Below are 26831 nucleotides of genomic sequence, written 5' to 3'. Positions count from 1 at the left end.
ACCATAGATGGAGGGAGACTGGCGGGGGACAAGAGCAGGAGGTGCCTGCCTCAGAGCTTAAGAGGACCTGAGTCATGAAAGGGGTGGGTTCCAAAAGCAAAGGACTCCTTCCAATAGTATATACAAGTCTTTATAAAAGAATCAAAAGCTCAATAAATATGCAATTTTACACAGAGCCTAACCCAAGCCTGGGGTGGCCAGTGGGACTGGGAGGGAGGGAAGGCCAGGGGAACAAACATCCCATCCAGGACCGGATGAGGGTGGAGGTGGGAAGGACCACCCCGGAGCCCAGCCCAGAGGAGCTGGTGACTTCAAGAAGCGGGGGACCCTGTGGGGTGGGGAGTTGGGAGGGGGTGTACAGGTTAGTGAATGTGGCCTTTTGGAGGATCCTGAGGAACTACTGCAGCCTGGGCCAGGAGCTCTGCTGTATGCTCCTCCACTTCCATCCAGTCTGGCAAAGTGCAAATCAGGGTTCCTGCCCGGCACTCTGGCTCCCACAGGCACAAGCAGCAGCTGGAGCCAGGACCGGGATGCCCCAGGAGGCATGCTGTCTGCCATCTCTTGGTCAGTGGCAACCTTGGGGGCCTCCCTCTGCTCAGACCTCCCTGCAAAGGAGAGGAAGGGAGAGACAGTTCTTCTTTGGCTGAGGCCATGAAGAAGGGCTCTGGCCACCCTCTCTGCCCCACTGGAATCCTTAGGCCCCCTCCCCACTGCCCACTGTAGACACTGTCATTCAGCCTCTGGAGCAGCCTCCCATCCCCATCCTTATCCCCAAATGCCATCTGCTCCCAGCCACAAGAGTGGCCCTACCCATTCCTGAGGCTCTGTGCCCCCAGTGTCAGCACATTCGGCTGCCAGCCCTCTAGCCCAGGCCACTCACGAGGCAGTGAGCGTGGAGTTAAGCAGCAGGGTGGTCCTGATTCGGTACAGCTGGGCTAGTGTCAGCTTCCGGTGCTGGGCAGAGATCCCCGGAGGCGGCTCGGGCTGGACCCTGGGCGAGGCCCCCAAGGGCAGGTCTCTGCTCCTCCTGGTGGGTCTTTCGGGCTCCCCAGCCAGGCAGCTGGTTCTGCCCTCCAGCTCTGATGGCTCGGGGCCACTGCTAGGGCTTGGTGTCCCCTGGCGAACCCAGCTGGGCCCAGGTTCCCGAGAAGAACCCTGAGTCCTTGTGCCACGGCCTGCCACAGCCAAGCAGAGTTCTGAAAGGCTACGGCTGGGGGCTGGGGGCGCTCCACTGGTGGTGGCCCCTGACAGCAGCTGGAGGAGGCTGGCCTCAGATTTGGACTTGAGCAGGTGGGGCAGATGGGGCAGCAGCTGAACAGGGCTGCGGCGGCGGAGGCGGGGGGAGGATAGGGGTGAAGGGGCTTGTGGTAGTTCTGGGGGCCGTGGCAATGGCTCCGCGACAGGGGCTGGGGCCATGAAGTCTTGCAGGGAGGTAGGGGAGAGGGTGCCATAGGCGGAGTCCATGGAACAGGAGCGGCCATCCACTGGGCCCAGGGGCAGCAGCTCGCTGATGGGTGTCACAGAGGAGGCAGTGGTGCTGAGAGAGGTCTCATCTGACTGGGAGCCGAAGGGGCCGCCCTCGAACTCAGGAGAGGACAGTGTCTCCCCTGGCTCCACCACAACCATGGCCAGGGTCTCTGTGGAGCCATCTGAGGCGCTGTGGAGCGAGGAGGAGACAGTCCAGCCACCTAAATGGCCTGGTGCACCCCACTCCACCCTCCCAGAGCTGGAGGCTCAGCAGTGGCAAGCATGTGGTCCACCAGCCCAACCACCCAATTCCTGTGCCCGCGACCCAGAGGCCAGGAATGGTTTCTGGCACCACCACAGTACTCCTTCCAGCTGGATACAGTTTAAGAATCCTCAGTTCAGCTCCACCCAGCTAGCCCTGGGGGATCAGAGCAGGCACTCAGGCTGAAAATCTTTTGCCTTCCCCTCCCCCACACGAAGCCAATCAGAGGAAGGGGTGGTGGCTGGCCCTGCCAACTGTCCGTGGCCTTGCGGTCAGGAGTGCTGGGCAGGAGCACATGCTCTGCTCTGGCTGCTGGGTGGGCTCAGGCGCGCATACCAGTGCTGGGAGTTGAGACTGTTGCTGCTCTTGCGCAGAATGGTGGGGGAGCTGGCGGCAGAAGTGCTACTCCCCCCGCCTTCCTCCTCTTCCTCATCCTCATCCTCTTCATCCTCCTCCTCCTGCTCATCGTCCTCCTCCTCCAGGCTCTGCAGGGGCTGCTGGCTGCCTGGGTGCTCCTGGACACGCAGCTGCTGCAGCTGGTTCTGCAGGTGGGGGAGGGGAGTTGTGAGCAGCAGCCCCTACCGGGACACCCTGCCAACCCACCTGCCAGCCCGCCACTCAGCTCTCACCTGCGCGTTGTAAATGGCCTCCACCCAGCCTCGGCACAAAGCCTGGCCGCTGGCCTGGAACGTGTAGGCACCCACAGCACTGTGGAACTCGTTCAGGTAGATGAGGAGAAAGGAGCCTAGTGAGAAGGGGCCCGCATCAGTATGAGCTAGGACCACAGCCCCTGCCGGCACAGCCCCTGGCCAGAAGCAGCGCCAGGCTCCTCACCAGGGTCTCGAAGCTCTCGGCACACAATCTTGTCCACCAGCAGTGGTGGCCGGATGACCTTGGTCCTCTCAGCCTTCTTCACTGCCTTGGTCACCAAAAGTAGGTCCGTAAAGAGGAAGCAGTATACGTCCATCTGGGGGGTGGCAAGGGGAGAGGCAAGGCCAGGGATCAGGGCCAGGGTCCTAGGACTCAGCCAGTCTGCTATGACACCATCTCCTGGACTGGTCCCTGCACAAGCCCTTCCTTACTGCACTCTGGTGATGTTGTAGGGGCACTCAGATTTTACTAAACACCTTCCTTGTTCCTTGCCTCCTCTGGACCTGAGAATAAAATTAAAATGAAGAGAGGGGCGCCTGGGTGGCTCAGTGAAGCATCTACCTTGGGCTCAGGTCCTGATCCCAGGGTCCTGGGATTAAGTCCTGGAGTCTGAGTCAGGCTTCCTACTCAGTGGGAAGTCTGCCTCTCTCTGTGTCTCTCCCCCTGCTTGTGCTCTCTCTCTCTCTCAAGTAAATAAAATCTTTAAAAAAATTAAAACAAAGAGTAAGATGGTATTTCTTCACGGACCTATGTATTTGTAATTTGTTTCAACAAAAAGTTTACATTAAAGAGAAAAATGGAATTTATAGTTTGTGGTTTTAAAATCACGATTTGGGGATCCCTGGGTGGCTCAGCAGTTTAGCACCTGCCTTTGGCCCAGGGTGTGATCCTGGAGACCCAAGATCGAATCCTACATCAGGCTCCCTGCATGGAGCCTGCTTCTCCCTCTGCCTATGTCTCTGTCTCTCATGAATAAATCTTTAATAAAAAAAATAAAAAATAAATAAAACTACGATTTGGGGGAGCTTGGGTGGCTGGCTCAGTCAGTTAAGTGTCCAGCTCTTGGTTTCACCTCAGGTCATGATCTCAGGGTCCTGAGACTGAGCTCTGTGCTCACTGGAAAGTCTGCTTCTCTCCCTCTTCCTCTGCTCCCCTCCATGCTTGCATGCACTCTCTTTCAAATAAATAAATAAATCTTTAAAACCACAATCTGTAGGCTCTGGGTTATACACCTAGGATTAACAGCTCACGAACAAGGCTCTGGGCTTTTCCTGACCTGTTCTTGGAAGGCACCCCCTCCCTCCCACCAGGAACTCATATGGCACCAGCAAGTGGGCAAGCCCAGCACCCCACCCACTATGCCCTTGCTGCCATATCTGTAAAGAGTAAATTGCAGGCAGATCATCAGCTGTCACATAACCAAAGTCATTCCTTCTTGAATTACCAGCCAACTGACGGGGCAGTTGAGAACCCCTCACTAGGGCCCAGAAAGTCTCCAGGAAAGGGTGGGGAAGGGGCCCTGGGTGTGGGTGGCCCCTAGAGTCACCTTGCTGTCCTTCCCCTCCTTCATCCTCAGGCTCCCCTCCAGCAGCAGCTGTCGTGTTTCTTCAGGGGAGGCGCCAGGGATGGGTGCTGTAAGGTCTAGATGCAGAAACTCCTTCAGGAGCTGGCGATGGGGACAGGGCGGGGGAGGTGCAGAGAGATCAGGGTCTGACTCCCCTTCCCCGCTAGGCATCCTCAAAGGAGATCCCAGCACTGGCCCGGGTGCCGGCTTGGCCCTTCCTCCATCCCCGCAGGGCCGGGGGTCCCCGCGCCGACGGCCTCCCACCTTGTCCACCTCATCGTTGCTGCCTTCCACCACCTCGTAGGCGTCGATGCGGCTCACCACCGCCGCCAGCCGCTGCCGCTCCTGCCGCTGCCGCATGCACGCGTTCACGTGGTGGATGAAGCGCTCCACCGAGTCGATCTGGGGGGCGGGGGCGGGGGCGGGGGCATCAGGACCCGGGTCCCGGAGGGGCCGCGAGCCAGGGACCCCGCCTGCCGCCCCGGTTACCATGGTGACGACGGCCTCCTTGGCGCGCGGCTCGTCGGTCTTCCTCAGCACCGACTTGAGCAGCAGCGGGTACTTGGTGAGGCGCTGGTGGGGCTTGGCCAGCATGTCGCTCAGCTTCAGCCGCTGGCACTGCTGGTGCTTCTCGGCCCACTGAGGCGGGGAGGCGCGGGCTCAGGACAGGCCCCGCCCCGGGCCCCGGGCCCCGGGCCCGCCGCCCGCGCACCTGCACCTGCCGCCCCGCAGCCCCGCCCGCCCTCACCGTGACGTAGGCCCGGAAGAGCTCGTTGTCGCGCAGCAGGCCGCGCATGTACTCCATGCAGCCCTCCTCCTCCATGCAGTATCGGATGTAGGGCCTGAAGAGGGAGCCGAACTGGCCCGGGGCAGAACGGGCGCGGTTGCCGCGCGCTCTCCGCCGCGGAGCCTGCGCCCGGAGCCCCACCGGCCCTCTGCACGCTCGCGCCGACCCCGGAGGGTAGCACGTGCGCCACCCCTGGGGCCAAGCCGAACTTCCGCGAAAGGGACCGCCCCCCGCCAGGTAGGAGGGGCAGACCGACTCGGAATCCCTTGCCTGCGACCTCGAGGTCACGAGGGACCACCGGGACCACCGGCGCGGGGAGGCTGGGCGATGGGCAGATGGGATGGCAGCCCCCAGCCCTGCCGCAGTGTCCCCGCCGGTGCCCGGGCCGTACCATCTTGAAGCCTCTGAGGAAGTCCCCGGGCTGCAGCAGCGCCCGCGTGCGCCGCGCCTTCTCCAGCACCGGCGCCATCGTGCCGGCCCACAGTCCGCGGTGCAGCCGCGCCAGCTCCGGGATGTTGCTGAACAGACGCTCCGCCTCCACCTGAGCGGGGCGGGAGGTGCGCTCGGCCCCGCCCCGCCCCGCCGTCCCTACCCTCCCATCAGCACCCTGTCGGGGCCTCCCCTCACCTCGCACAGCAGCCCCGACTCTTGCAGGTTCAGGAGGCAGCAGAGGAACAGCTGTGGGTGCAGGGAGCGCGGCGTCGGGGGGCGTCCCAGTCCCGACGCCCCACCCAGACTCAGGCTCCCCTCTACCCCTTCCTCCTCCCAGGAAGCCCTGAAGCTGCCTGGGACCAGGACGATTCACCCCTTCGGAAGAGGCCCAGCCTCCATGGCCCACCTGGGGGTCAGCCTGCCCCATCCCCACCCGGAGGGAAAGCTCTGGGAGACCGGCTTTGCAGTCACACCTGGAAGTCCCTCCTCCACCAGGGAAGCGTGTACACACAGACAGAAACACACACACACACACACACACACACACACACCACGTTCAGAGTGCGGGCTGCTGGGCAGCTGGCACACAGCAGGTGTTCAGAAAGTTACTGAATGAATGACTGAAAGAATGAGCCTAGTGTTCAGGCAGCCACCTGGGCACATTTACCCAAAATCCCCTCCAGGTGCCTGGCCTGTGGGAATCCCCTCTTCCTTTTCCCTGGGGCACCGCGCTTCTCCCTTTCCTTCCCCTGCTCCTTCTGCAAAGCCCCAAACTCTGCTCGAGGGCACCCAGGAGGAGGCTACAGGGGGCAGGAAGAGGGGTGGCTCTGGGCCAGGTGCCATTCCACACTCACGTTGGTGATCACCCTCAGTTTCTTAATGTAGGAGACCTCTGTATGCAGGAGCTCCCACACCGCCTCCTGCTGGTGGCACTGCCTCCTGGTCAGCTTCTGCAGGAAGGGCAGGGGGTGGACCAAGAGTTCCAGAGTGAGCCCGGGTGACCATAGAGGGGGTAAGCACAGAGGTCCCCCAAATTCTGGGCCCTCCTCTGCCAAGTGGCACACTGCATACTCCTTGCCTCAGTTTCCCCACAGTGAGTTAATGATGACAGCAGCCTGGCACCGCTGTCCCACACACAGAATATCCTGCCACTGTGCATGAAGTGGGTGGGTCCCCCTTTCCTTGATGGGGAGGGTGGAGAGGGTTCTGGTGGTACCAACCTCATGCCCATCAATGAGCTCCCGCCAGCTGTCCTCCAGCCACAGGCAGGCGTCGTCCTCCTCTTCCTCCTCATCCCCCTCTTCCTCCCATGAGTCATGGTCAAAGCGCAGCCTCCGGGGCAGCCTGGGAAGCCCAAAGAGGCCGTAGGTGTGCAGTTTGGCCTCCAGCTGCTCCATCTTGTCTACTTCCTGGAAGGAGACCCATGGCCAGGGTCAGGGCACAGGACCGGCCAGCTACCCTGCCCCAGGGCCCACAAGACCACATACCCGGCCAAAGGTGCTCGTGCTGGGGCCCGAGCTGAAGAAGCCACTGAAACGACTGGCTGCCCGATTCTTCCAGCTATCACTGCCACCGCTGCTGCCACTGGGCAGAGAGCAGCTGGAAGGTGTGGAGGCCTCCTGGCCAGGGATGCTCGTCTCCCCCAGGAACTCCGACATGTTCTTGCGGCGGCGGCCAGGGGCCTGGCCAGGGAGGATGGTCAAGGCCAGGCTCATGCTGGCTCCCACAGCCCCACCCCATGCTGGGTTTCCTAGACTTCAGGCAAAGCCTGAGATGTGGGAGGCTCTCTGCACCCCTACCATGGGATGCCACCTCTTCTGAGATCTGTACATGCTCTGGGGGCTGGAAGGTCCAGGCACAGATGGACTGCCCCCACCCAGCCAGCCCCAACCACCACACAGTCACACACATACTTAGATGCACTTATAAGCATGACTCCAAATGGATCCACCACACACACACAGTCACTCACACACTCACTCACACACTCCTTGGGCACTAGAAGACTCTCAAACACAAGACCCATCATCTTGGGGCCCCCTGTCCTCAGACCCAGCCCTATCTGCCAGAAGAGGAAACCAAAGCCCAAGAGGGGGTTGAGGGGCCCAGGGGCCCCTCTAAGCTACCCCCCGCCCCGCACTCCCAGTCCTGACACAGTGCCTCACCAGGATGTCCAAGCTCTCCCGGCGGCTCTGGGGGTCCACACGTTCCAAGGAGGGGGTCCCAGCCCTGGCTGGCCGCAGGATTGGCAGACTCAGGGACTTGGAGTCCTTCACTCCCTGCTCCACCTTTCCCTCATCCCCTGGCTTGGCTGGTGCAGCATCGCGGTGGGGGGTGGGGAGGGGGCAAGGAGTGGTCCTCAGCACCCAGCTCCACTGGAGAAGGGCACCACAGACCTCTCTCCTGAGGATCCAAACCAAAGCCTAGCTGCCCTCCCCCGGGGCTCCACCACCCCAGCACCTATTGCCAGGACCCAGCAGAGACACCTGTATAGTAATGAGCCTGCTCAGGGCCATGGCCAATGGGAATCTGTGCCTGGGTAGCACAGCCATCTCTGGGAGGTCCAGCCAGAGCCCAGCCACCCTGCCTGCCAGGTTAAATGCTCACCTTTGACCCGCAGGTAGTGTCCCCCGAACCGGTAGGCCTCAAAGGTGAGGGACAGGGGTGTGTTGGACTGGTCCAGGTAGATATCCACTTTGCCCAGTGCAATGCCCTTCCTTTCAAACACTGGCAGCAGCACCTCCCTGCCCCCAGATGGGAGGTGTATGTGATAGGGGACAGTCATATGAACCCCACCCCATGCACAGCCCCAGCTCCAGCCCACCTTACCAATGGGAAAGGGAGACACCCACAGGATCATACACAGGTACAAAGACAGGTGTGCGTGCACACACACAGCTGCTAATAGAGGCTCACACTCCTACATGTGTCTACATACACGCCAAAACGCCCATGCTCTCACATTTTTGTGTCTGTACACCAAGGTAGACATGTCCCAGTCCATATCCAGGAACAAGGCCATGCATTACATGTGTTGGAATACATAGGTGAGTCTGCCCGTAGGTGGGAGACCTTCTCACTCACAGGCCACCACATAGACATACACAGTATGCCGGCAAGAAGCCACATCTACCCCCAGCCCCATTCCCCCTGCCTTGGCCCCACCAAGCCCTACCCCAGAGACTTCTTCTTCATGGCCGGTACAATCTCTGTCTCAATGTCCACGTTCAGGTCAAATTTCAAGGTGAAGCACTCCTTGCTTGGGTCCTGAAAGGGCATGGGTCTCTTAGCTTCTGTACCCCTTGTCTCTGACTCCCCCCCACCTACCAGGGTCCAGGATGGAAACCCCAGCATGGGAATGAATGCAGGGATCTCTCTAGCCTGCCTCTGTCCCAAGAAGGTCCCCTGTATCCCTCCTGCCCAAGGGAGGAATTCCTGTAGCATCTCCCACCTGGCTAAGGTGGGCAGTACTGGGCTGCAGGACATGGTGGCCAGGGGTAGGGGAGACCCACTCGCTCCAGGCCCCACCCCTGGTCCTGGAGTTCAGAGCAGACAGGTCTAGCCTTGGGGATGGAAAGAAAAGGCCCCAGGAAGGGCAGGGGCTGTCAGGAGCCCCCCTGACAGCCTGGGGACTCCTTACATCTGTGTGTCTCCTCCTTGCCTTCTTGGAGAGTTTCAGGCCTGTGCTCTTCCGGTCCCTGCAGGACAGAGGGCAGAGGTTAGAGGCACAGGGAGGCCCTCAGCAGGGAGGGATGTCAATGGGCCCTAGCTGGCTGCCCACTCCCTGCTCACCCCCGCTGACCAGGTAAGGCAGCTGTGCTCAGGTAGGCCAGGGCCCACAAGGGGTCTGTGTGCCCTCTGGTGGCCAACACAGGAATCACACCCAGTGGTACTTAGGTGGAGTCTGATCCCACCAGGCTGGGCGCTGGCCCAAGGCTGGGCAGCCTCCTCCAGGAATCAGGGGATCACAGGGGCAGGGAGGGGTCTCCAGTCAGGTCTTCAGAAGCCTCTGGTCCTGGATCTCAGATCAGACGGTCTGCTTTGCCCGCCTACCCTTTGCCATCCATAGAGCTTTCCTCTTCCTCCTCCAAATCCACTGCAGGGCTGGTTCGTGGGGGGCATGACCGAGTAGACACATTCCGGGCCAGGATAGAGCCTTTGGAGTAAAGTAGAAGGAAAGATCCTGTCTACTCCCTCCCTGGCGCCCCTGCCCCAAAAGAGCTGGGACCCTTTGGGTCTGTGAGGAAAGTGGGCCAGTCACTGCTTAGCATCTGTCCATCCCTAGACTCAAAAAGACACAAGCACCCTGGGATGCCCACCCCCCCCCCCCCGCTGGTGATGCCCCGCCCACAATACAAATCCATCTGTGGCCTCAGTTGACCCTTCTATAAAATAGGGATAAGGAAACCCTGCCTCTGGGATTGTTGTAAGAGGTGACTGGTCCATGGCTCTCTCTCTCTCTCAGGCCTCCTCTCCCCCAGCACTGTGACCACACCCCAAGTCCCATGGGACCTTGGCAGAGGAGGAGAGTCCTTTTGTCCCTCTGACCAGCTAAAAAAAGAGACAAAGGTTTGGCATTTCTGGCCAGACTCGGATGCCTGTGAATCAGCCCAGCACCGCCAGCTGGCAGTGGGCCTGGGCCAGGTCCCCAATCAGCAGGAGGGGTTTCTTGTTCCCTGCTACAAGTTCCTTGGGACCTGCCCACCCCTACCCCCCCCCCCCTCATCTCAGCTCGCTGGCAGCCTGGCTGGAGGATTTGCCCAGCAGTTGCCTGCCCTAAGGACAAGAAGAAAGGGGTCTTTTCCATGTTGGCCCCAGGCAAGAGGCAGCTATGGGAGATGCAGACCCAGACCCTGGTAGAGACAGGCCTGCTCTACAGATAGGGCACAGTTCCCCACCTTGTTCTCTTATTTAAAAAACTTGTAGCACAAAAGGGGCCACCAGGTACTTGGGTTTCATTATTTATAGTCAGCTCTTGTCCTTCTGATGGCCCTGTCACAGCTTGGACAGTCACACTGAGCTCCTAGGCAGGGGGTCTGGAGCTGCTTTGGGAACTTCGGGCTGGGGTTCCTACCCAGGCTCACCTTGTGGGGGCAGGTCAAAGCGGACGTGCCCATCATAATGCATGGCACTGTGGAACTTGCTGTCACAGGCTTCACAGAGGTTGAGGGGTCCCCGGCGGTGTAGCTGCTGGCAGTCAGCGTGGTGGCATACCTGGTGGGGAAGCAGGGTGAGGTGGGTTGGGCTGGGCCCCGCAAGGCCTCAGGCAGGCACATGTGTGGCCCAGACCATGGCAGTGCACAGGTGAGGTTCCTGGTTCCTCCGGAGGCTGCTCTTCATTTCCCGACCATCCACTCCCCACAGGTGCCTCATGTTCATGAATTCACTGTGGACATTTCCTAAGCCCTGCTATGTGTCCGCTCTGAGGGATCTGCAGAGCAAAGCAGATCCCTGCCTTCAAAGAACAAAGCATGGAGGGGATATTTCCAGTAAGGAACCACAAGGCAGTTGCTACCAGCGCCTCTTCCTGGGGTGCAGAAAGGGCACCCCAAAATGCTCAGGGCTGCCATTTGGTTCAGCCAGCTCAGTGTTGGAACCAGCAAGCCCTTCCTCTCTACACACCCCCAGGCCCTCTGCCCTAACTTCTGTGACCTATCTGGCCCCTGAATAGCCAACCTTGCATGCAATGAATGGGGTTTTGGGGGAGTTAGGGAAAGGCCCTGGCATCTGGGTTTTAAGGCAGCGCCCCAGCCCCAGCATTTACCATATTTACTGTATCACCCTACATTCTCCCCCAACCCTGTGGATGACTGTCATGCCTTCTCTGCTCCCTGGCTCGCCTCTAACTCACCTCTTCCACTTTCCTTGCTGTTCCCCAACACATCCACTCACCTGCCCTGCACTGGCAGGGAGAGTGGGCTTTCTTCTGGTCCAGTCAGACTGTCCTCCCAGTATGGAGCGGCTCAGGGCTCGCCCTCCCCCACATCATCAGGCTCCCTGTCCTTTGGCTCACACTTCTCCACCTCCAGCTTCCTCTCTTCCTTTCTCCCATTCCCTTTCAGCGAAACCCCATGAAACAGGTCTCCATCTCAATCAGTTCCACGTTTCACCCCCCAGTATGCATTAGTGTATTTTCCCTGGCTTCCCACTTTTAAATATTTCAGACCTACAGAAAGTTGTAAGGAGAGTTGTAAGGTCTCCTTACATCCACACACCCTTCTAACTTCCCCAGGCGTGAACATTTTGTCACGCTGGCTTCTCTCTCATTTCCCCCTGCCTGGTGCAGAAGAACATGGGAAATCTCCTATGAAGCCCCAGTACCACTGTCACACCCAGGAAACTAAGTATTGATGTATGATAGTCTTTTTTTTTTCCTAGATTTTTATTTATTTATTCATGAGAGACAGAGAGAGAGAAAGAGAGAGAGAGAGAGGCAAAGACACAGGCAGAGGGAGAGGGAGAAGCAGACTCCATGCAGGGAGTCCGACGTGGGACTCGATCCCAGGTCTCCAGGATCACGCCCTGGGCTGAGGGCAGGCGCTAAACCACTGAGCCACCCAGGCGTCCCAACATATGATCCGTCTATAGTCTACGTGTGTGTTTGCTGCCCGACTGTCTAAACCACGGCCTTAATAGACTTTTTTTTCTCATACGGGAGCCAGTTCAAGATTCACACATGCATTCGGTTTTGTCTGTTTACTCCCTTAAGGATGAGTTCTCTGCACGTTTTTGGTTTTTTCTTTCATGACATCAACATTTTGGAAGCATTCAAGCCCGCGGTCTGGCAGAAAGTCCCTCCACAGTGATCTTTCTGGAGGTTGTTGGGTGGTTTCAGGCTGAGCATCTGGGCAGGGACATGAGAGAGTGGACAGCGCCCTCCTCAGTGGCCCACTTGGGGACTCCCTGTACCGTGTAAGGGTCCTTTTTCTCTTGTGATGAATAAGTAGCTGGGGGCAGGGAAGGGGATACTTCGAGATAGCCTGATCCCCAGCAATCTCACACTCCAGGGTGTTCACATCCACTGGTGATGCCTGCCTAAATCGAATAGGACTACCACAGTTGCAACCGAAGATTTTCTACTTTAGAAAATCTGCCCCTGTCTCTCAGACCCTCTGCCATCAAGTTCTCCCTTCCCATCACCCCAATTGCCTCTTCTTGGGCCCCCAGAACTGCTGTGTTTCTAAGTCCAACCACAGGACCCAGCACTTGACACAGGTGGTCTCTTTCACACCTCGTCCTCTGTGGTCCCCGGAACCCCACACTCTGCTGCTGCCTCCTGCAGCCCTCAGTCCTCCTTGCCCACTTCCTGCTTGTCTCCCTACCTGCGGCCCCTGCTCACATCGACCTCCATCTATCCTCTGCTGACTCAGCTCATCATGTGATTGGAAACACTGACTATGCGTGGAGGGCTCTCAGAGGTAAATTTGCAGTGAGGTCCTAACCCAGGACACCAGACTGACCTTCTCAATGCCCGCCCCCCATTAGATGCTAACGAGAGCACCTCAAACCGCACACGTCGGCACCTGAGCTGCTGAGCTGCCCACGCGGGTTCCTGCACTTCAATCAATGGCCACACCTTGCAGTTGTGTGGGGGCATGGGCTGAACGGTGTCGTCCCCCCGTAAAAGACAGGTCAAATCCTAACCCCCAGGACCTTAGAATGTGACGTTTTTTGGAAACAGGGTCATTGCAGATGTACTTCATTAAGATAAGGTCATAGTGGAGTCTGTAGTGGGGTAGCATGCGGAGCATTCCTATGACCCGGGTCCTTAAAAGGACAGGAGACACAGAGACAGGGACACATGTGAAAGTGAAGCCACTACTACATTGCGTGGGTCTCCATATGGGAGAGAATAAAGTTCTGTCATTCCAAAGCCACCCACCAGCAAGTATTCACTGTTACAGCAGCCCTGGGGAAATGGATACGTTAAACCAAAATCCTTGGGGTCACCTTTGATCTGTTACAGCCCCACCCAGTCTGAAAATGCTGGTGGCTCTCCCTTCAATATCTGTGGCTTCAACCAGGCCATGCTCATTAGCCCACTGCTGCCTCCTGGCCTCCGTGGTGGTCACCTCTCAGTGCAGTCACAACAATGACCTCATAACTGGCCTCGCTGTTTCCATCCTTGCCCTGCAGTCTGCTCTCTGTGAGCAGCCAGGGTGGCCCCTGCTCAGTGAAGAGTCTCATCCTTCTCCTCCAAACCCTCCACGGCCTCCCGTCTCCCTCCGGTAAAAGCCAGAGTCCCATTTGGTGACGGTGGGGGGCCTCCTGTCCTGCCCTGCCATCCAGGTGCACTCCGCTCCACCAGCCGACCCCATGTCCCCAAAATGTTGCTTCTGACATGCGCAACTCCAAACCCTGGCATCTGCTGCTCCCTCGGCCTGGAATGCTCTTCCCCAGACACTGGAATGACAGACCTCTACTGTGAAGTCACTGCCCCTTCACACTCCCTGTCCCCTCAGCACCCTGTCTGCCATGGAGCAGCCTGCCTGTTTCACTTTGCTGCCTCCACACCTCGCCAGCCCTGTGGGGACAGTGACGTTAGGCTATTGCCCCATCACCAGTCCTAGCCACTCAGTGAACACTTGTTTAATTTATTAATGAGGGTAATGAAGGGTCACTGGAGAGTTTTGGGCTGGGGAGAGAGCCTGATCAGAGATTTTCAAGGTGACAGACAGGGTGAGGACAGACAGCCTAGACACAGCAGAGAAAGTAGTCACAGGAGGAAGGAGAAGGCGGTGATCACCCATTGTGTGCTTGGGGCTGCACTGAGGGCCCCTTGCCCCAGGAGGTAGGAATTCCAATCATCCCTATTTTATGGAAGGGGAGAGTGAGACTCAGGGAGTAATTTGTTGGAAGTCACACAACCAGTGAGGCCAGGACTTGAACACAGTGTTACATAGCTCAGGCTTCTAGATTTCCAGCACATTCCTGAGTAGCTGCTGAGAAAGAAGAGAGGAGCTGGGGAGGCTGGCCTCAGGGCAGCCTGGAGAAAGGAGGGTGGGTACAGAGACGAGAGAAGCAATTATAGTTTGATGCTCACTGTTTGGGCTCCTGTGTCCCCTCAGTCTTCCATCAGAGAGAAAAACAACCAAAAACCCCTCAAAAACATGGGCACAGAATGACAGCTGGCACGGGGAAGACTGAGAAGACTGAGAAGACCCCCTGCTCCAGGGGGTCTGACTTTGTAGGGCTGGGCCCTGGGCGGGTGGCTATGGATATTATGGCCCAGATTCCCAACAGCAGGCTGGGCACCAGGTGCTCCCCACTTCCACACCCTTCTCAAATGGTCTTCAAGTATGTTGTTCTTGGAGCTTTGGGCAGGGGAGAGGGACACCCTTCAACCAGAGCAGCTGTTTCTATCTTCACTTAATCTGCTCCTAACTAGAGTGAAAATCGCTATCCTCTACCACTGTGACATCCCCAGGGCACTGCTGACAGAAGTAGCATTGGCTTTGCAGGTTCTGGAACCCCACCCGACTCCAAGCTGTAAGCATCTCCTCTTGACTAATTCACTAATCTCTTGACTAGATTCACTAATCTGGGGAAGGCACCCACCCCACTTCAGCCCCTCTTTCCCAGGAGCCCCACAGTCTGCCAGCTAGGCAGCCACCCTCCACCCCTGCAGCCAGCCTGGCAGTCAGCCTGGCACAAGTGCCCCTTCTCACCCCTTCCAGGCCTTTTGTGATTCCTCGACGGTTTCATTTTGCTGGTGCCAGGTTTGGCACAGAGTGATAGGGTTGCAAACCTTCAGGTCACCCAGGCCCTAGTCTCATGGGGGGGCGGGGGGGAGTGTGACATGACAGGACCCTCCAGCCCAAGTCCCTGGCTCTCTGCCACAATCCTGCTTTTATTATTTATTTTTTTAAGATTGTATTTATTCATAAGAGACACAGAGAGAGAGGCAGAGACACAGGCAGAGGGAGAAGCAGGCTCCATGCAGGGAGCCCGACATGGGACTAAATCCCGGGACTCCAGGATCATGCCCTGGGCCAAAGGCCGGTGCTCAACCACTGAGCCACCCAGGTTCCCCTTCAATCCTGCCTTTAAACCAATCTAATACACAGACAACAGATCTTACACAAAGATTTACTCCTGATAGCAGATTCAGCATGCAACAAATATTTATTGAGCACCTACTATGTGCCCGCCCTCTGAAGGCACTGGTCTCCCTTGAGACACTCAGGATGCTTCATTTCCCAGCACTGTTGTGGGCTCTGGTGAATACCACCACAGCTCCTCCTTTTACGGCTAATATAATATTGTTACTCCTACTCCTACTGCTGCTAATGATAATGGTGGGAGCCAGTGCCCAGCCTGTGGCTGACCTCCTCTGGGCACCCCCCAGGCTCAGGGACAGCAGGGGCATGTGAGGGTCAGGCCCAGGATCTGAACCAAGTAGATGTTTCTTCACTTAAGTCAACAGGTCTGGTTGATAATGAACTTCCCAGAACCACAACCCGGACTGGGAGGCTCAGCCTGGGGCGGGCACAGCCTCCTGGCCCCCCCATACCTCCCTCCCCAGACTGCAGAGCTCCACAGCTCCCTAGAGCAGGGCAGTCCCTTCCCAAAGCCAGACTCTTGGACCTTCTCAGGCCAAAGAGCCTACTCTCCACCCTCCTGTTGCCGACCACTGCCACCCTGGGCCAGTGGGGTCGAGGCAGCAGGGTCCAGGGGGAAAGTCCCTGGGACTCAACCTAAAGAGCTGAGAGCCCACGGGATGGAATCACCCGGCACCTCCAAAGGCAGCGAGCGGACCCCACCTTTACAAATCACAGGGGGCGCCCCTTAGGGAGCACGGTCAAGGCTGCCCCCCACGGGGACGGGGCACCAGAGTCGGACCTCCGCTCGCACTAGGGCGGGGGCCGGAGCCTGGAGCCTGGAGCAGCGGGCTGTGGGCAGGGCCTGCGCGGAGGAAGGAAAGGGAGAGGGGGCCCCAGCGCAGCGCCCGGGACCCGCAGGTGTGTCCGGAGTAGCCCAGACACAAAAGGCCGAGGGCTGGAGGCCCCGCCGCCGCCCGGCCCCTCGGTCGCCGAGTGGGGACACACCTCGCCGCGGGCAGTCGCGCCCCCCCGCCGCCCGCGCCCGGTACCTGGCCTTCCCCGTCGCGGGCGCGACCCCCCGGCCGGCAGGGCAGCCCGGGGCCCGGCCTGGAGGCCGCTCGGCGCCCGGAGACGCCGGGGCCCGTCCCCATGGCGGCCGGAGGAAGCGGCGGTCTGCGCCGCCCGCCGGACAAAGCGCGGGGCTCCGCTTCCTGCCATTGTGCGGCCGCGCCCGCCCCCGGCCGAGCGCGCCGGGACCCCGGGGCCCCCGACCGCCCCCCCGCCCGCCCGCGGCGCCCCCGGCCCCGCCCCCTAGGCGCCCCGCCCCGCCCCGACTGCGCCCCGGGACCCCCGCCGAGCCCCGCCGGCGCCGGGCGCTGCCCTGCCCCCCACCCCGCCCCCGCGCCAACCTCCCCTTCAGTCCCGAGACCCCCCCTCCCTCCATCAGGGGAGCTCCCTGACGCCGGCAGAAGAGGGGGGCCCAAGACGGGCACATCCCACCCGGGTCATCGTCTTGGCCCAGGGACACCTGTCTCTGCTCTGACCTCCGGGTGCCCGAACCACCCCTCCAGCGCCCACAGGGCCTTCTGAGTCGCGGGAGCGTCGGGGCACAGTCCTGGAGCCGGGGGCCCTGCTCCCACTGCCCAGGCCGGCGGTGCAGGCCGGGGAGCGGAGGGCGCTGGGTGACGACGGGTGGAGGCTGCAGGCACATAGGTGCAAAGGGCAGAGAGGGTCGTTCTTTGGGATCCCCCCGGAGCTGGGTGTGAAAGAGCGTCAGGAAAACCCCACGTCCAACTCGGCTTTCCCCCAGATCCCGAGGTCTCTGCTGTTCCAAGCGGGGGTCCCTTCCGCCTGCCCCACCGCCAGGGGGCGCTCATCGAAGCCCCAGAGAGCAGGATTGGGGAGTGGCGGTGGGGTCCCCGCTGCAGGTTGTCACAGAGCTTTCCCACTCCTTCCCAAAACATAGGGGCGGGTGCTGCTATCCCCATTCATTGCTGGGAGACAAAGTGATAAGCCACTGGCAGGACTGAAACCCAGACTTCTGACTCTGCTGTTCTGACCTCCTTGGTACCCCATCTCAGTAACTATGGGGCTGGGGGGGGGGGCATGATATCATCAGCCCACCTATCCCTCCTCCTTCTGGTGCGGTGGGGAAGGAAGGTGAGGTCTCTGAAGACAGCTCTGAGGAGGCAGTAAGCAGTAGTACACCCCAGACCACAGGCTTCAAGGGCCACCTCCACTCCCAAAGCCTGAGCCATCCACTGTCTACACCACAGACAGAGCTTTTGAAAACTAAAACCAATCATGTCACTCCCCACTTAAAATCCTCCAGTTACTTAGAATAAGATCCCACATGCCTGGCTCCTACCACCCCTCCTGGTGGTGTCCAAGCCTGCACCTCTACATTCTCTGACTGGAGCACCATGAGCCCCTGATCTCGCAACGGGGGGCACTGGGCCCCCACGTTAATGCCACCTGGTCGACAAAACCTTTACCTCCCCTCAAAATAAGTGGCCCCTTACATCTCTCATTCTCAATCCTCTTACATTGAATTACTTCCTCCTAAGCATTTAAGACGACCTGAAATTATTTTACTTCTTTGTTCACTTCTTGAGTATCACACTTCCCGCTGGAATACCCTCTCCAGAGGCCCCCACTGTGCCGCCCTCCACACTGAGAACAGGTCTGGCACACAGCAGGTGCTCAGTGAAAACCAGATAAGAAGGGACAGATGAAGGCAGAGGAAGGGTCTTCATGGCAGAGATTGCCAGTGGGGGCAGGGAAGGTCTCAGCCTGCTGTCAATGGTCAGCAAAGCCCTCCCAGCTGTCTGACCACAGGCCCTCTTCTGCCTCCTAGCATCCATGACCTTGGGCCTGCTGGCCTGCTCAGGGCAGCTGCTACCACAGATCTCTGTCCTTGCTGCCCTACAGGCTGACAGCTGAGCACACCCATGTGCCAGGCCTGGGCCAGGGATTTTGGGCAGCAAATCCTGTTCCCTCTCTCAAAGACCCTAAGCAGGACATACCATTACCATCTCTACTTACCAGATGAAGAAGCTGAGGCTTGGGTAAGTTAAGCGGCTTGCCCCAAAGTTAGCAGCTGGCAAGTGGGGAGATGGATGTCTGGGCTTTGGACCAGTACCCTCATGCCTCAGGGAGGGCTAGGAGGGCATGAAGACCAGCTAAGTGATGCTCTGACAGCAGAGCCTTGAGGTTCACCCCACTGGGGACAGGGCAGATCCCAAAGCCAGTTTAGGGTGATCCTATTGGCCTGGGGTTACCAGGTCACATCAAGCGGAAACCATGGGGGCTGGGCCAGGCAGGTCACTGGAGGTCACCTGAGTGTCCAGGCCCTGGCCATCCTCATATCATGCTGCTGCTTGCTTCCTCCAGCCAAGGCAGAGGGCTGCTCTTTGGAGGACCATGGCCCTAATGCCTCAGGGCCAGAAGTGCAGGGTCAAGGACATTACAGAGCTGGCGGAAGAAAGGAGCCTCTGGCCCTTGCACCAGGAGAGAGAGAAGGCCCCAACAGTCTCCTGGGTCCCCACCTCCTCTATGAGAGGGAGCTGAAATAGCCCATGCGCAGGACAAAAAGGTCTCGGCCCTTGGCTCCCTGGGGAGGGGGCCCAGCCCCAGCTTCAGGCTCATGAGTCAGGACTGGCTTGTTGAAACTGATACCCAGAAACCAGATGCTGGGGCTGATGAATAATGGAGTCTCCAAGGCAGGAGCCCCCCTGCCATCCCTCCCCACTATCTCCTCAACCCTAGAAAAGCAGAGGACTGTGGGCCATCAGGCCCCATAACAGATTGGGGACCTGGCCTGGTCTTTGGTGGGACAGAGGAACTCCCCGCTCAGGAGGAGAGACCATAGGTCTGGGTCCAGGCCCATGTCCTGCTCACAGCTGACCAGCCTGAAGCACCCCCTAGCTAGACAGACATGACTGCCTAGGAGCTCCCCATCCAGGCTGAGCTCCCCTGGGAGCCTACTGGCCCCAAGGCCCCATCTGGCACCTTTGAAATCCAGGGGCGGAGGCTGCATGTTTGAGCAGGTTGGCCAGGGTGGGGCCAGCTCTGCCAGGCTGCTCTCCTAGCTCCAAACAGCCTACCCAGCCCCTCCCTTCCTGGAGGCCTGGGCCTCACCCCCTTGGATTCTGGGGCCCACCTGGAGGTGGAGCCTGACTTAAGGCCCTGCCCTGTTCTGGGCAGATGACAGGGGTATAGGGAACCTCTCTGCAGGCAAGGCTAACTACACAGGCCCCAGAAGTCAGCCAGGCCTCTACAACCCCAGGGAGCAGTCCAGCTGGGACCCAATGCTAAGAAGAGAGGTAGAGGCTGTGGCCCGTGAACCTCACCGCCTGCCCAGTCCCTGCACGAATGTGCCAGACTCTGGAGTCCAAGATCCCAGCACTGAGGCTCGCCATCTCTGACAACTCTCTGACCAGCATAGTATAGAAGGCTCCTTGGGAGGGGAGGAGGGAGGAGGCACCTGCCCCGGCAACAGAAGACCTGCTTCTGGGGCCCACCTATCCCCACCCTTACCCATCTGTGCTAAGAGGGCACTGGCCAGTTCTCTGGACTATTTTACCTAGGGATGGCCTCTGGGCCCTAATATGTGCCTGGACCTGGCCTAGGGCAAGAGAACAGTAAAATTCTCCTAGAGTCCGGCAAATCTGGGGAAGGTTTCTTTAGAATTTGTAGGACCCGAGGCCCCTTGGGCCTCCGTTTCCGCGTCTTTGATCAAGGCAAGCTAGGGCTTCTCCAGGTTCCTGGGTCCTCTCCCTCTCCCCTCCCCCACACGGGTCCGGGCCGGCCCAGACCGCCCGAGGCTCAGACTCGCGCGCCCCCTGCCGGCCTCGGGACGACTTTCCGCCTGGGACCAACTCTCGGACGCCGAGCTCGGGCAGGGTCGCCGGAGCCTACCCGCCGCCGCCGCCACCACCGCCACCACCCCGCGCCAAGGCCCCGCAGGATCTTCTCGCCCAGCCAAGAATCCTCACACTGGGGCTGGGTCCCTAGAGGCTCCTCACGGCCCTAGAGCCGGGCCAACCCCACCCTAGTCACCCGGGCTGGGGGCGGGAGCTTGAGCCTATTCCACCCTCGAATAAATGGAGTCAGGGCCAGTGGGGCCCATCGATTCCCACCGCAGCCCTGGAACTGCCTGGGACCCTCTACTCCCGGTTCTGTCCACTAACTCGGGGGCAGTCTCGGAGCTCGTCCCGATCCCAGCCCCGTCTCGTCCCAGCTTCCCCGCGAGACTCACCTTAGGGACAGGGGTCTCCTCCCCTGGGGCTGGGGCTCCGGCGACGGCTGCCAAAGCCCCGGGGGCCGCGCAGAGCCGTGGGGAGCACCGGAGCCGCGGGCCGGGCTCCGTCGGCGCAGCGCCGGTGCGGGGCGCGGGACGTAGGGGAATTACGGTAGACCCGCGCGGGCGCTACCACCTGGGCGGGCCGGGACGTACCAAGCGAGCGCCCGGCTGGGAGCCCGGGGAGGCCCCGCGCCCGACCCGCTGCCGCCCGCAGGAAGCGGGGCGGGGCGGGGCGGCGCTGGGGGTGGGGGATCTAGGGCCCGGGATGCGGGCCGCGGGCAGGGACTGGCGCTGCCCCCGAGGGCGCTGGCCCTTTGCAGTTGTTCGGAAAGTTCGAAGTTCCTAGGCTTTAAGCTGGGCTTGAAGACGGGAGCTCGCCCGTCCCCGGCGAGGGGGCGAGGGCCGCGGCAGGAAGCTGCCTTAGCCCTTAGCCGGGGAGGGGAGCCCCGGGAGGGGTGGGGGTCCGGGCGGAGGGACCCGCGGGCTGAGCCCGCCGGGGAATCGCCCCAAGCCAGGCTCGCTCCCGCAGGATTCTGAACTGTGCCTGAGAAATGCGCCGCCTCTGGGCCCCCTCTTCTCCCCCTAGCCCATTCCATCCCTGGTGCTCCCCGGTTCTCTCTCCTGGTTGCCCAACTTCAGAGTAACTCTGCCGTAGGCACAGGGGGCTGGAGGTGTGGGGTGTATGTGTGTGTGGGCGTGCGCGGGTACACAGGAGGAGTCAGACAACCTGCGCTCAGCACACCTCTCCCCTTCCCTGAATATCACAGCTGGGTGAGGTGGGTGCAGGGGGAATGGCCCCTAGGGCCTGGGGCAGATCTGGGGCTAAGGCCCATCTGCATTTTTCCAAATCTAGAACCCCCTCCCTCATGGCCCTCAGGCGGCCTGGGGCCTCCAGGCTGCGGGTTCTCCCTCCTAGCAGGCACTGCCCTCTTTGGCAGCACTGACCTCCCTGGGGCTGGGTCCACTCCAGGACGGCTCATCTTGCCCATATCCCATATAGTTGATCCTCTGTCCCTGCCTCTTGGGCCAGACACCCCATGCCATCACCTGCTCCCCCCAGAATTACCTAGCCAAAGCCCAGGAGTTCCACTTGCACTGCTTCTCTGGTCCTACCACTTCCTCCAGCTGCAGACTGGACTGCCACCTGTCTACAGCTGACCAGCATCTAAAAATCACCTCCAGGAATCCCCAGAATTGGGCCATTCTCAAGGACACCCTGGCCTCCCACCTCTCACCCCCAAAGCCTTGCCCAGGAGAATAGGTGACTCCCTCTCCTATTATTCACTACATCCTGCCCATTCTTTCCCCACAAGGACCTCAGATCCGCCCCTTCCTTTGCCCTGTGTCCACTGGTCTTCATCTGGCCACCCCTCCCCTAGACACACCTCCCCCTGACTCATCCCTGCCACCTCACAGTCTACTGTTAAGCTGGAAGGGAACTCTGCTCCCTCTGCTTGAATACCACTAGAAATAGCTAGCTTACAAACACCACACATCCGAATGACAATAAAAAACTTTACCTAAAAAAAAAAAAAGGAACGGGGTGCCCAACCTGTACACTGAGGAGCAACTCCAGCTGTTGGAAACTCACCCTCCTGCCAGGGCCCTTGGAGCCAAGCAGAAAAATTCACCTCCCTTTCCTCCTGAGAGGTCCTTAGAAATGGGAGGCTCTAGGGGCACCTGGATGGCTCAGTTGGTTAAGGGTTAAGGGTCTGCCTTTGGCTCAGGTTATGATCCCAGAGTCCCCACATTGGGCTCCCTGCTCAGCAGGGAGTCTGCTTCTCCCTCTCCCTCTGCCCCTCACCCGGCTCATGCTCTCCCCTCCCCCGCTCTCAAATAAATAAATTTAAAAAGATAAAAAGAAATGGAAGCTCAGAGGACACAGATGTGGTGTAAGTCCTGGCCTTGCCTTGGCAAGTCATTTACCTCCCTGCTTCTCAGGGTCCTATCACTAAGATGGAGACAAGAGGTAGTCCCTGACGCATAGGGTGGGTGTGAGGACAAGAAGAGGTCCCTGTGGGGAGGCATGGATGAGTAGTGGCCGCTAGAATCATGACCTTTGAGGAGATGCCCCAAGGGTCCCATCTTCAGGATAAATACCCCTGAGTCTTCAGTTCCTCTCAAATATGATGTTCAAGTGCCCCCTGGGATAGTGTCAGCCCTCCTCCATGTCCCCTTGTGACCTGGAGTGCCTTGACTTTGACCAGAGCACCTAGCTCAGGGGGGCCTAGCAAGGAGCTGGGGAGTCCAGCCACCCTCTGTCTGGGTTCATCTGCAGGAGGGCTGGACACCCACTGCATCATCACCTGGCCCTCCACAAGAGGAGGGACAAACACTTCCTTCATCTCCCTCCCTCCCAAGACTCCAAGCTCCACCTGCCCTGGGAACAGGACAGTGGTGCCATAAACATTAGCCATGCTGCCTGGGGTCGGCTGGGGTCTGGGATGGAATCTGGGGAGGTCTCGGGGCGGGGGGAGGAGGGCACACCCAAAGTCGATGGGTTTCTCTCCCCCTCCATGGTAGATGGACAGCCAGCATTATCTGGAACACCTACATCTTGCCATACTCCATGCTAACCCCTTCACGTCTGAGCCCTGTTTTAATCCTTCCTACCACTAGAGAAGCCTCAGTTTGCAGAGGAAGAAACCAAGGTCAGGGAGGTGTAGTGATCTGCCCAGAGTGGCACAGCTGGAAAGGACTGAGCTTTGACCCTGGAGTTCATAGGTATGGGCTACCCTACACATCTCCATCCTGAGGAGGGGCAGGGATACAACTTCTCCCCTGTGGTCTCCAAAGCCCTGACCTCAGGCATTCTCTGCCCAGCTCTGCCTCCCCCTCCTCATTTCCCACCTAGCTCCTTCCTTGGAACCCCAGCAGGCCTCCTGCTCACTCAGCATCCTCATTCCCCTGGAAGGAACTCCAGGGCAGGAGGCAGGGGTGGCAACCGCTGCTTCATCAGAAGCCCCAGCACCCATGAGACACTAAAACAAAGCCTGGGGACCGGTTTGGCTTCTCCCCTCCTCCCAGGGGAGCTGGGATATCTGCTCCAGGAGGCCTTGGGCCTACAACAGGGCCTGGCACAGCAGATGCTGAAAGCTGATTCGGTGAACGAATGAATGACGTCATCTCCTTAAAAAAGCTAGTCATATCCTGCTAGCCTTCTGAGCAGGGCTAGGGAGGAGCGAGAATGAGGCTCTTGATCCCTCTCCAGATCCAGCTCTGCCAGCCATGCTGTGCAAAGTGGGCAAGCTCTCTTCTCTTTGAGCACCATTTTCATCACATCATGTGAGAATAAGGCTTTTCTCCTGAGGTCCTCCTGGGTTCAGTGAGACAAGGGCAAGGGCCTAATACCCCACCTGGTGTACAAGCCTGTCCGGTCAGTGGTGGGGATTACCACCACCAAGGACATTCTTTGCTCCTCTTTCTCACCAAAGTGGGATGTCACTCGCCTCCTCTCCTCTCTCTCTGTTCCAGCCAGCTCAATCCCTTGGCAAGATGAGCCTCCTGCCCTTACTTCCTTCCCTGCACATGTGCCTGTGGCAGTTCCTCTTTCCTGGACCAGCCCTGCCTTCTGCTCTGCCTCTCATACTCCTGCCTCCACCAGTGGTTACCTTCACCAGTCCTCCCTCACTGGTCCCCCAGCCTCTGCTCATTCGAGCATCCTCATCCCCAAAGTGAGTCTGTGCCATTTGTTCTACCATGGGTCCCCCTGGTGCCAGGACTTGGACTCTCCCCCTGCAGGCTGGGTGACCCCCTGGCCAATGTCAGTCACACTGAGTTCTGGGCAGGCCAGGGGCTGGGCTGGAGCTAGCACCTGGAAGCTGTGGAAGGCCCACACTCTCTGAGACCAGCCCTCCACTCACAGGCCTCACCTCTGCACACTCCCACCCTCGCCCCTGCCTGTGGCAGCTTGGGGCCTGCCCCAGGAGCAACTGCCTACAGGAGGGACCCTCGGGCTTTGCAGGTCACCGGCAGGATGTATGCTGGGGGGGAGCTGAAACCAGTTTGTTGCCTGGAGCTCCCATCTGGGAGTGAGGCAACCAGCCAACACCAGAGCCCCAGTGCCAGGCACCATCCGTGCCAGTAGGTTGTGTCTGACATCATAGCCGCCCCCTTACCCGGTGACCACGGCAACTGAAAGCCTCCCCCTCCTGTCCCCGCCCGCAGAACAGTCCTCCATGTTCCTTCTAACCTGGTCTTCCTGTACAGAATGTAGGAGCGTGTGTCTGGACGGAGGGGGTGGGAGGGGGAGCTAGGGGGTGGGAGGGTGGCATTTTACATTTTCGGCAGCTGGCAGAGCTGAGCTACATGGTGGTTAGGAACACAGGCTCTGCCATTATGCTGGGCTCTGGGTTCAAATCCTATCTCTACCACATCCCAGCGATGTGTCCTTGGGTGAGCCACTCGCTCCCTGAGCCTGTTTCTTCATATATAAATGAGAATAATGGCAGGACACATCTCAGAAGGCCAGAAGGAGGAGACAGCGAGTCCTCAGCTCCATGCCTGACACAGTAAGTGCTGGCAGTTTTTACCATGATCACTCAAATGCATGCTGGAAGGGGCCACGCTTGGGTTCAAGCCCTGGCTTGGTCTCTCACGAGCTGTGGGGCCTCGGCCAAGTCACAGGACCTCTCTGAACCTTGGTATCTTCATCTGGAAAATGGGGCACCCAGGCCTTCCCAGCAGAGCTCCCTCAAGTAGCACATAAAGCAGAGAAAGAGCACGTGGTACAAAGCCTGGCACATTACGGGCAGAATCGCCCAGCGATGATATTTCTTATTCTCCCTCTCATTCCATCCTGCTCATGGCTCCCAGGCCCTGGCACTTAAGTACCAGTTTATCCTTTCTTCCCTTTGTTATTCCATGACACAGTCACTCTCACCAGCTCCCTAAGTGTCCCCAACCCATGCCCAAGCCTGAAGAGTGGCCCAGTGCTGCAGGAAAGGTGCCAGCTGGGCACTGGAACAAAACCTTCAGGCGGATTGGGGGTGGGGTGGGTCCTTTCTCTTCCTAGGTCTCAGTTTCCTCATCTGTGGCATGGGGCCATGGCTCCTATAACCTCAGGGCAGCTGCAAGGACTGCAGTGCAGGAAAGGGCTTTGGGGCACCCAAGTTCCCCCTGCTCTTGCAGAAAACTCCTCCATTTTGCTGTTTCTGAGCCAAGGGCAGCCCCTCTGCCTCCTAAACCAGCCACCCAGTGCCCTATCCACCCTTGAACCCAGATGACACCATGGCTGGGCCAGCTGCACCCTTGCCAGGGCCCTGTGGGTATCCGTGCCTGGATCCAGCAAGAGTTAGAGCCCTGGCCCCTCTGCTCCCAGCAACCCAGGCCCTCCAGCCTCCCTACCTTGGCTGCCCGCCCCCTGTCCATGCAGCCTGGGTTCTGACAGTGCAGTCCTTTTTCCTCCGCCAGGCTCTGGTCGTCTGCAGAGGAGAAAAGCAGAGGGTTATCAGCCGGGTGGGGCCCAGAGAGGCTGCGCCCCAGGTCGGGGCACCCAGGGGGCCCTACGGCCCCAGTGGCCTCCAGAAGAGAGGATGGGTGGAGCTGTCTCCTCAATCCTCCCTTCAAAGGAGGTCAGTGTCCCTTTTTCTTTTAAATGCCAACTTATCTGCACGGGAATCTGTTTGCAGAGTCCTTTTCTTGTTGCGGTTCCCCAGGGAAATTATCCAGATTCCACGGGGAGAAAACGTCTTTGGAAATAAGCTGCCGGCTCCCTCTGTCCCACTAGCGGGGGGGCGGGGGTAGTTCAGTGACCTTGCAGGGCTCCAGACTTCCTGGGGGGTCCCCGCAGGGCTGCCGGGTCCACGATCCCGCCTTACCCCTGCCCTCCAGCTCCCGGCCTCTGAGGATGGACTCCTCCTCAGAGGCCCCGGGTGGTGTCCCCTTGCCCCGCGGTCCATCTCTGACCCAGGATTCGGCCCTCTCTTCCTAGGGGCGGGGTCGCAGCGGCGGAGGGGGCAGGGAAGGGGCAGAGAGGCTGGCTGCTGCAGCCGGCGTGCAGGGCCCGGGGAAGGGGTGCTGCTGATGCGGGCCCCAACACCGGGGCAGAGTCTGGGCCCCCCGCGCCCTGATCTCGAGGCCGGCGTCCACCTCCCAGCTCGAAGGGGTCTGCCTCGGGGCCCCCCGCGGCTCCCCCCGCCCCGCCCGCCGGCGCGCGGCGCCCCGGGCCCGCGCCCCTCCTCGAGCCGGCGCAGAGGCAGCCCGACCGGCAGGCCTGCACGGCGGGGCCGACCCGGGGCCCCGCACTCACCCATGGAGGAGGCGCCGAGCGGCCGGGGACGCGGGCGGGGCGGGGGGCGCCGCGGGGCGACCGGCGGGGC

At 59.7% G+C, this 26831-nt stretch overlaps 1 protein-coding gene across 4 annotated transcripts; it reads right to left on the bottom strand.

Moving 5' to 3' along the window:
* Positions 1-114: 114 nt before the first annotated feature.
* PLEKHG5 (pleckstrin homology and RhoGEF domain containing G5) lies at positions 115-26831 on the bottom strand. 4 transcript variants are annotated; one of them, XM_072819877.1, is made up of 22 exons: positions 26762-26831; positions 25858-25934; positions 10248-10377; positions 9217-9319; positions 8804-8861; positions 8339-8430; positions 7771-7907; positions 7329-7474; positions 6651-6845; positions 6384-6572; positions 6018-6113; positions 5359-5409; positions 5123-5272; positions 4693-4803; positions 4434-4583; positions 4209-4346; positions 3927-4046; positions 2564-2696; positions 2359-2474; positions 2066-2271; positions 881-1657; positions 115-605 (listed from the first exon to the last, which is right to left on the bottom strand). In XM_072819877.1, the coding sequence occupies exons 1-22, from the start codon at positions 26763-26765 to the stop codon at positions 596-598; spliced, it is 3189 nt and encodes a 1062-aa protein (XP_072675978.1). In that variant the 5' UTR covers positions 26766-26831; the 3' UTR covers positions 115-595. The 4 variants fall into 4 exon arrangements, with proteins under 4 accessions (XP_072675978.1, XP_072675980.1, XP_072675977.1 ...); XM_072819879.1 differs by lacking the exons at positions 25858-25934; positions 26762-26831 and adding an exon at positions 20467-20609; XM_072819876.1 differs by lacking the exons at positions 25858-25934; positions 26762-26831 and adding an exon at positions 16256-16381.

Source organism: Canis lupus, chromosome 3 (genome assembly GCF_048164855.1).
Source record: "Canis lupus baileyi chromosome 3, mCanLup2.hap1, whole genome shotgun sequence".
Lineage (NCBI taxonomy): Eukaryota > Metazoa > Chordata > Mammalia > Carnivora > Canidae > Canis > Canis lupus.
This window is presented reverse-complemented; position numbering and strand designations above follow the sequence as displayed.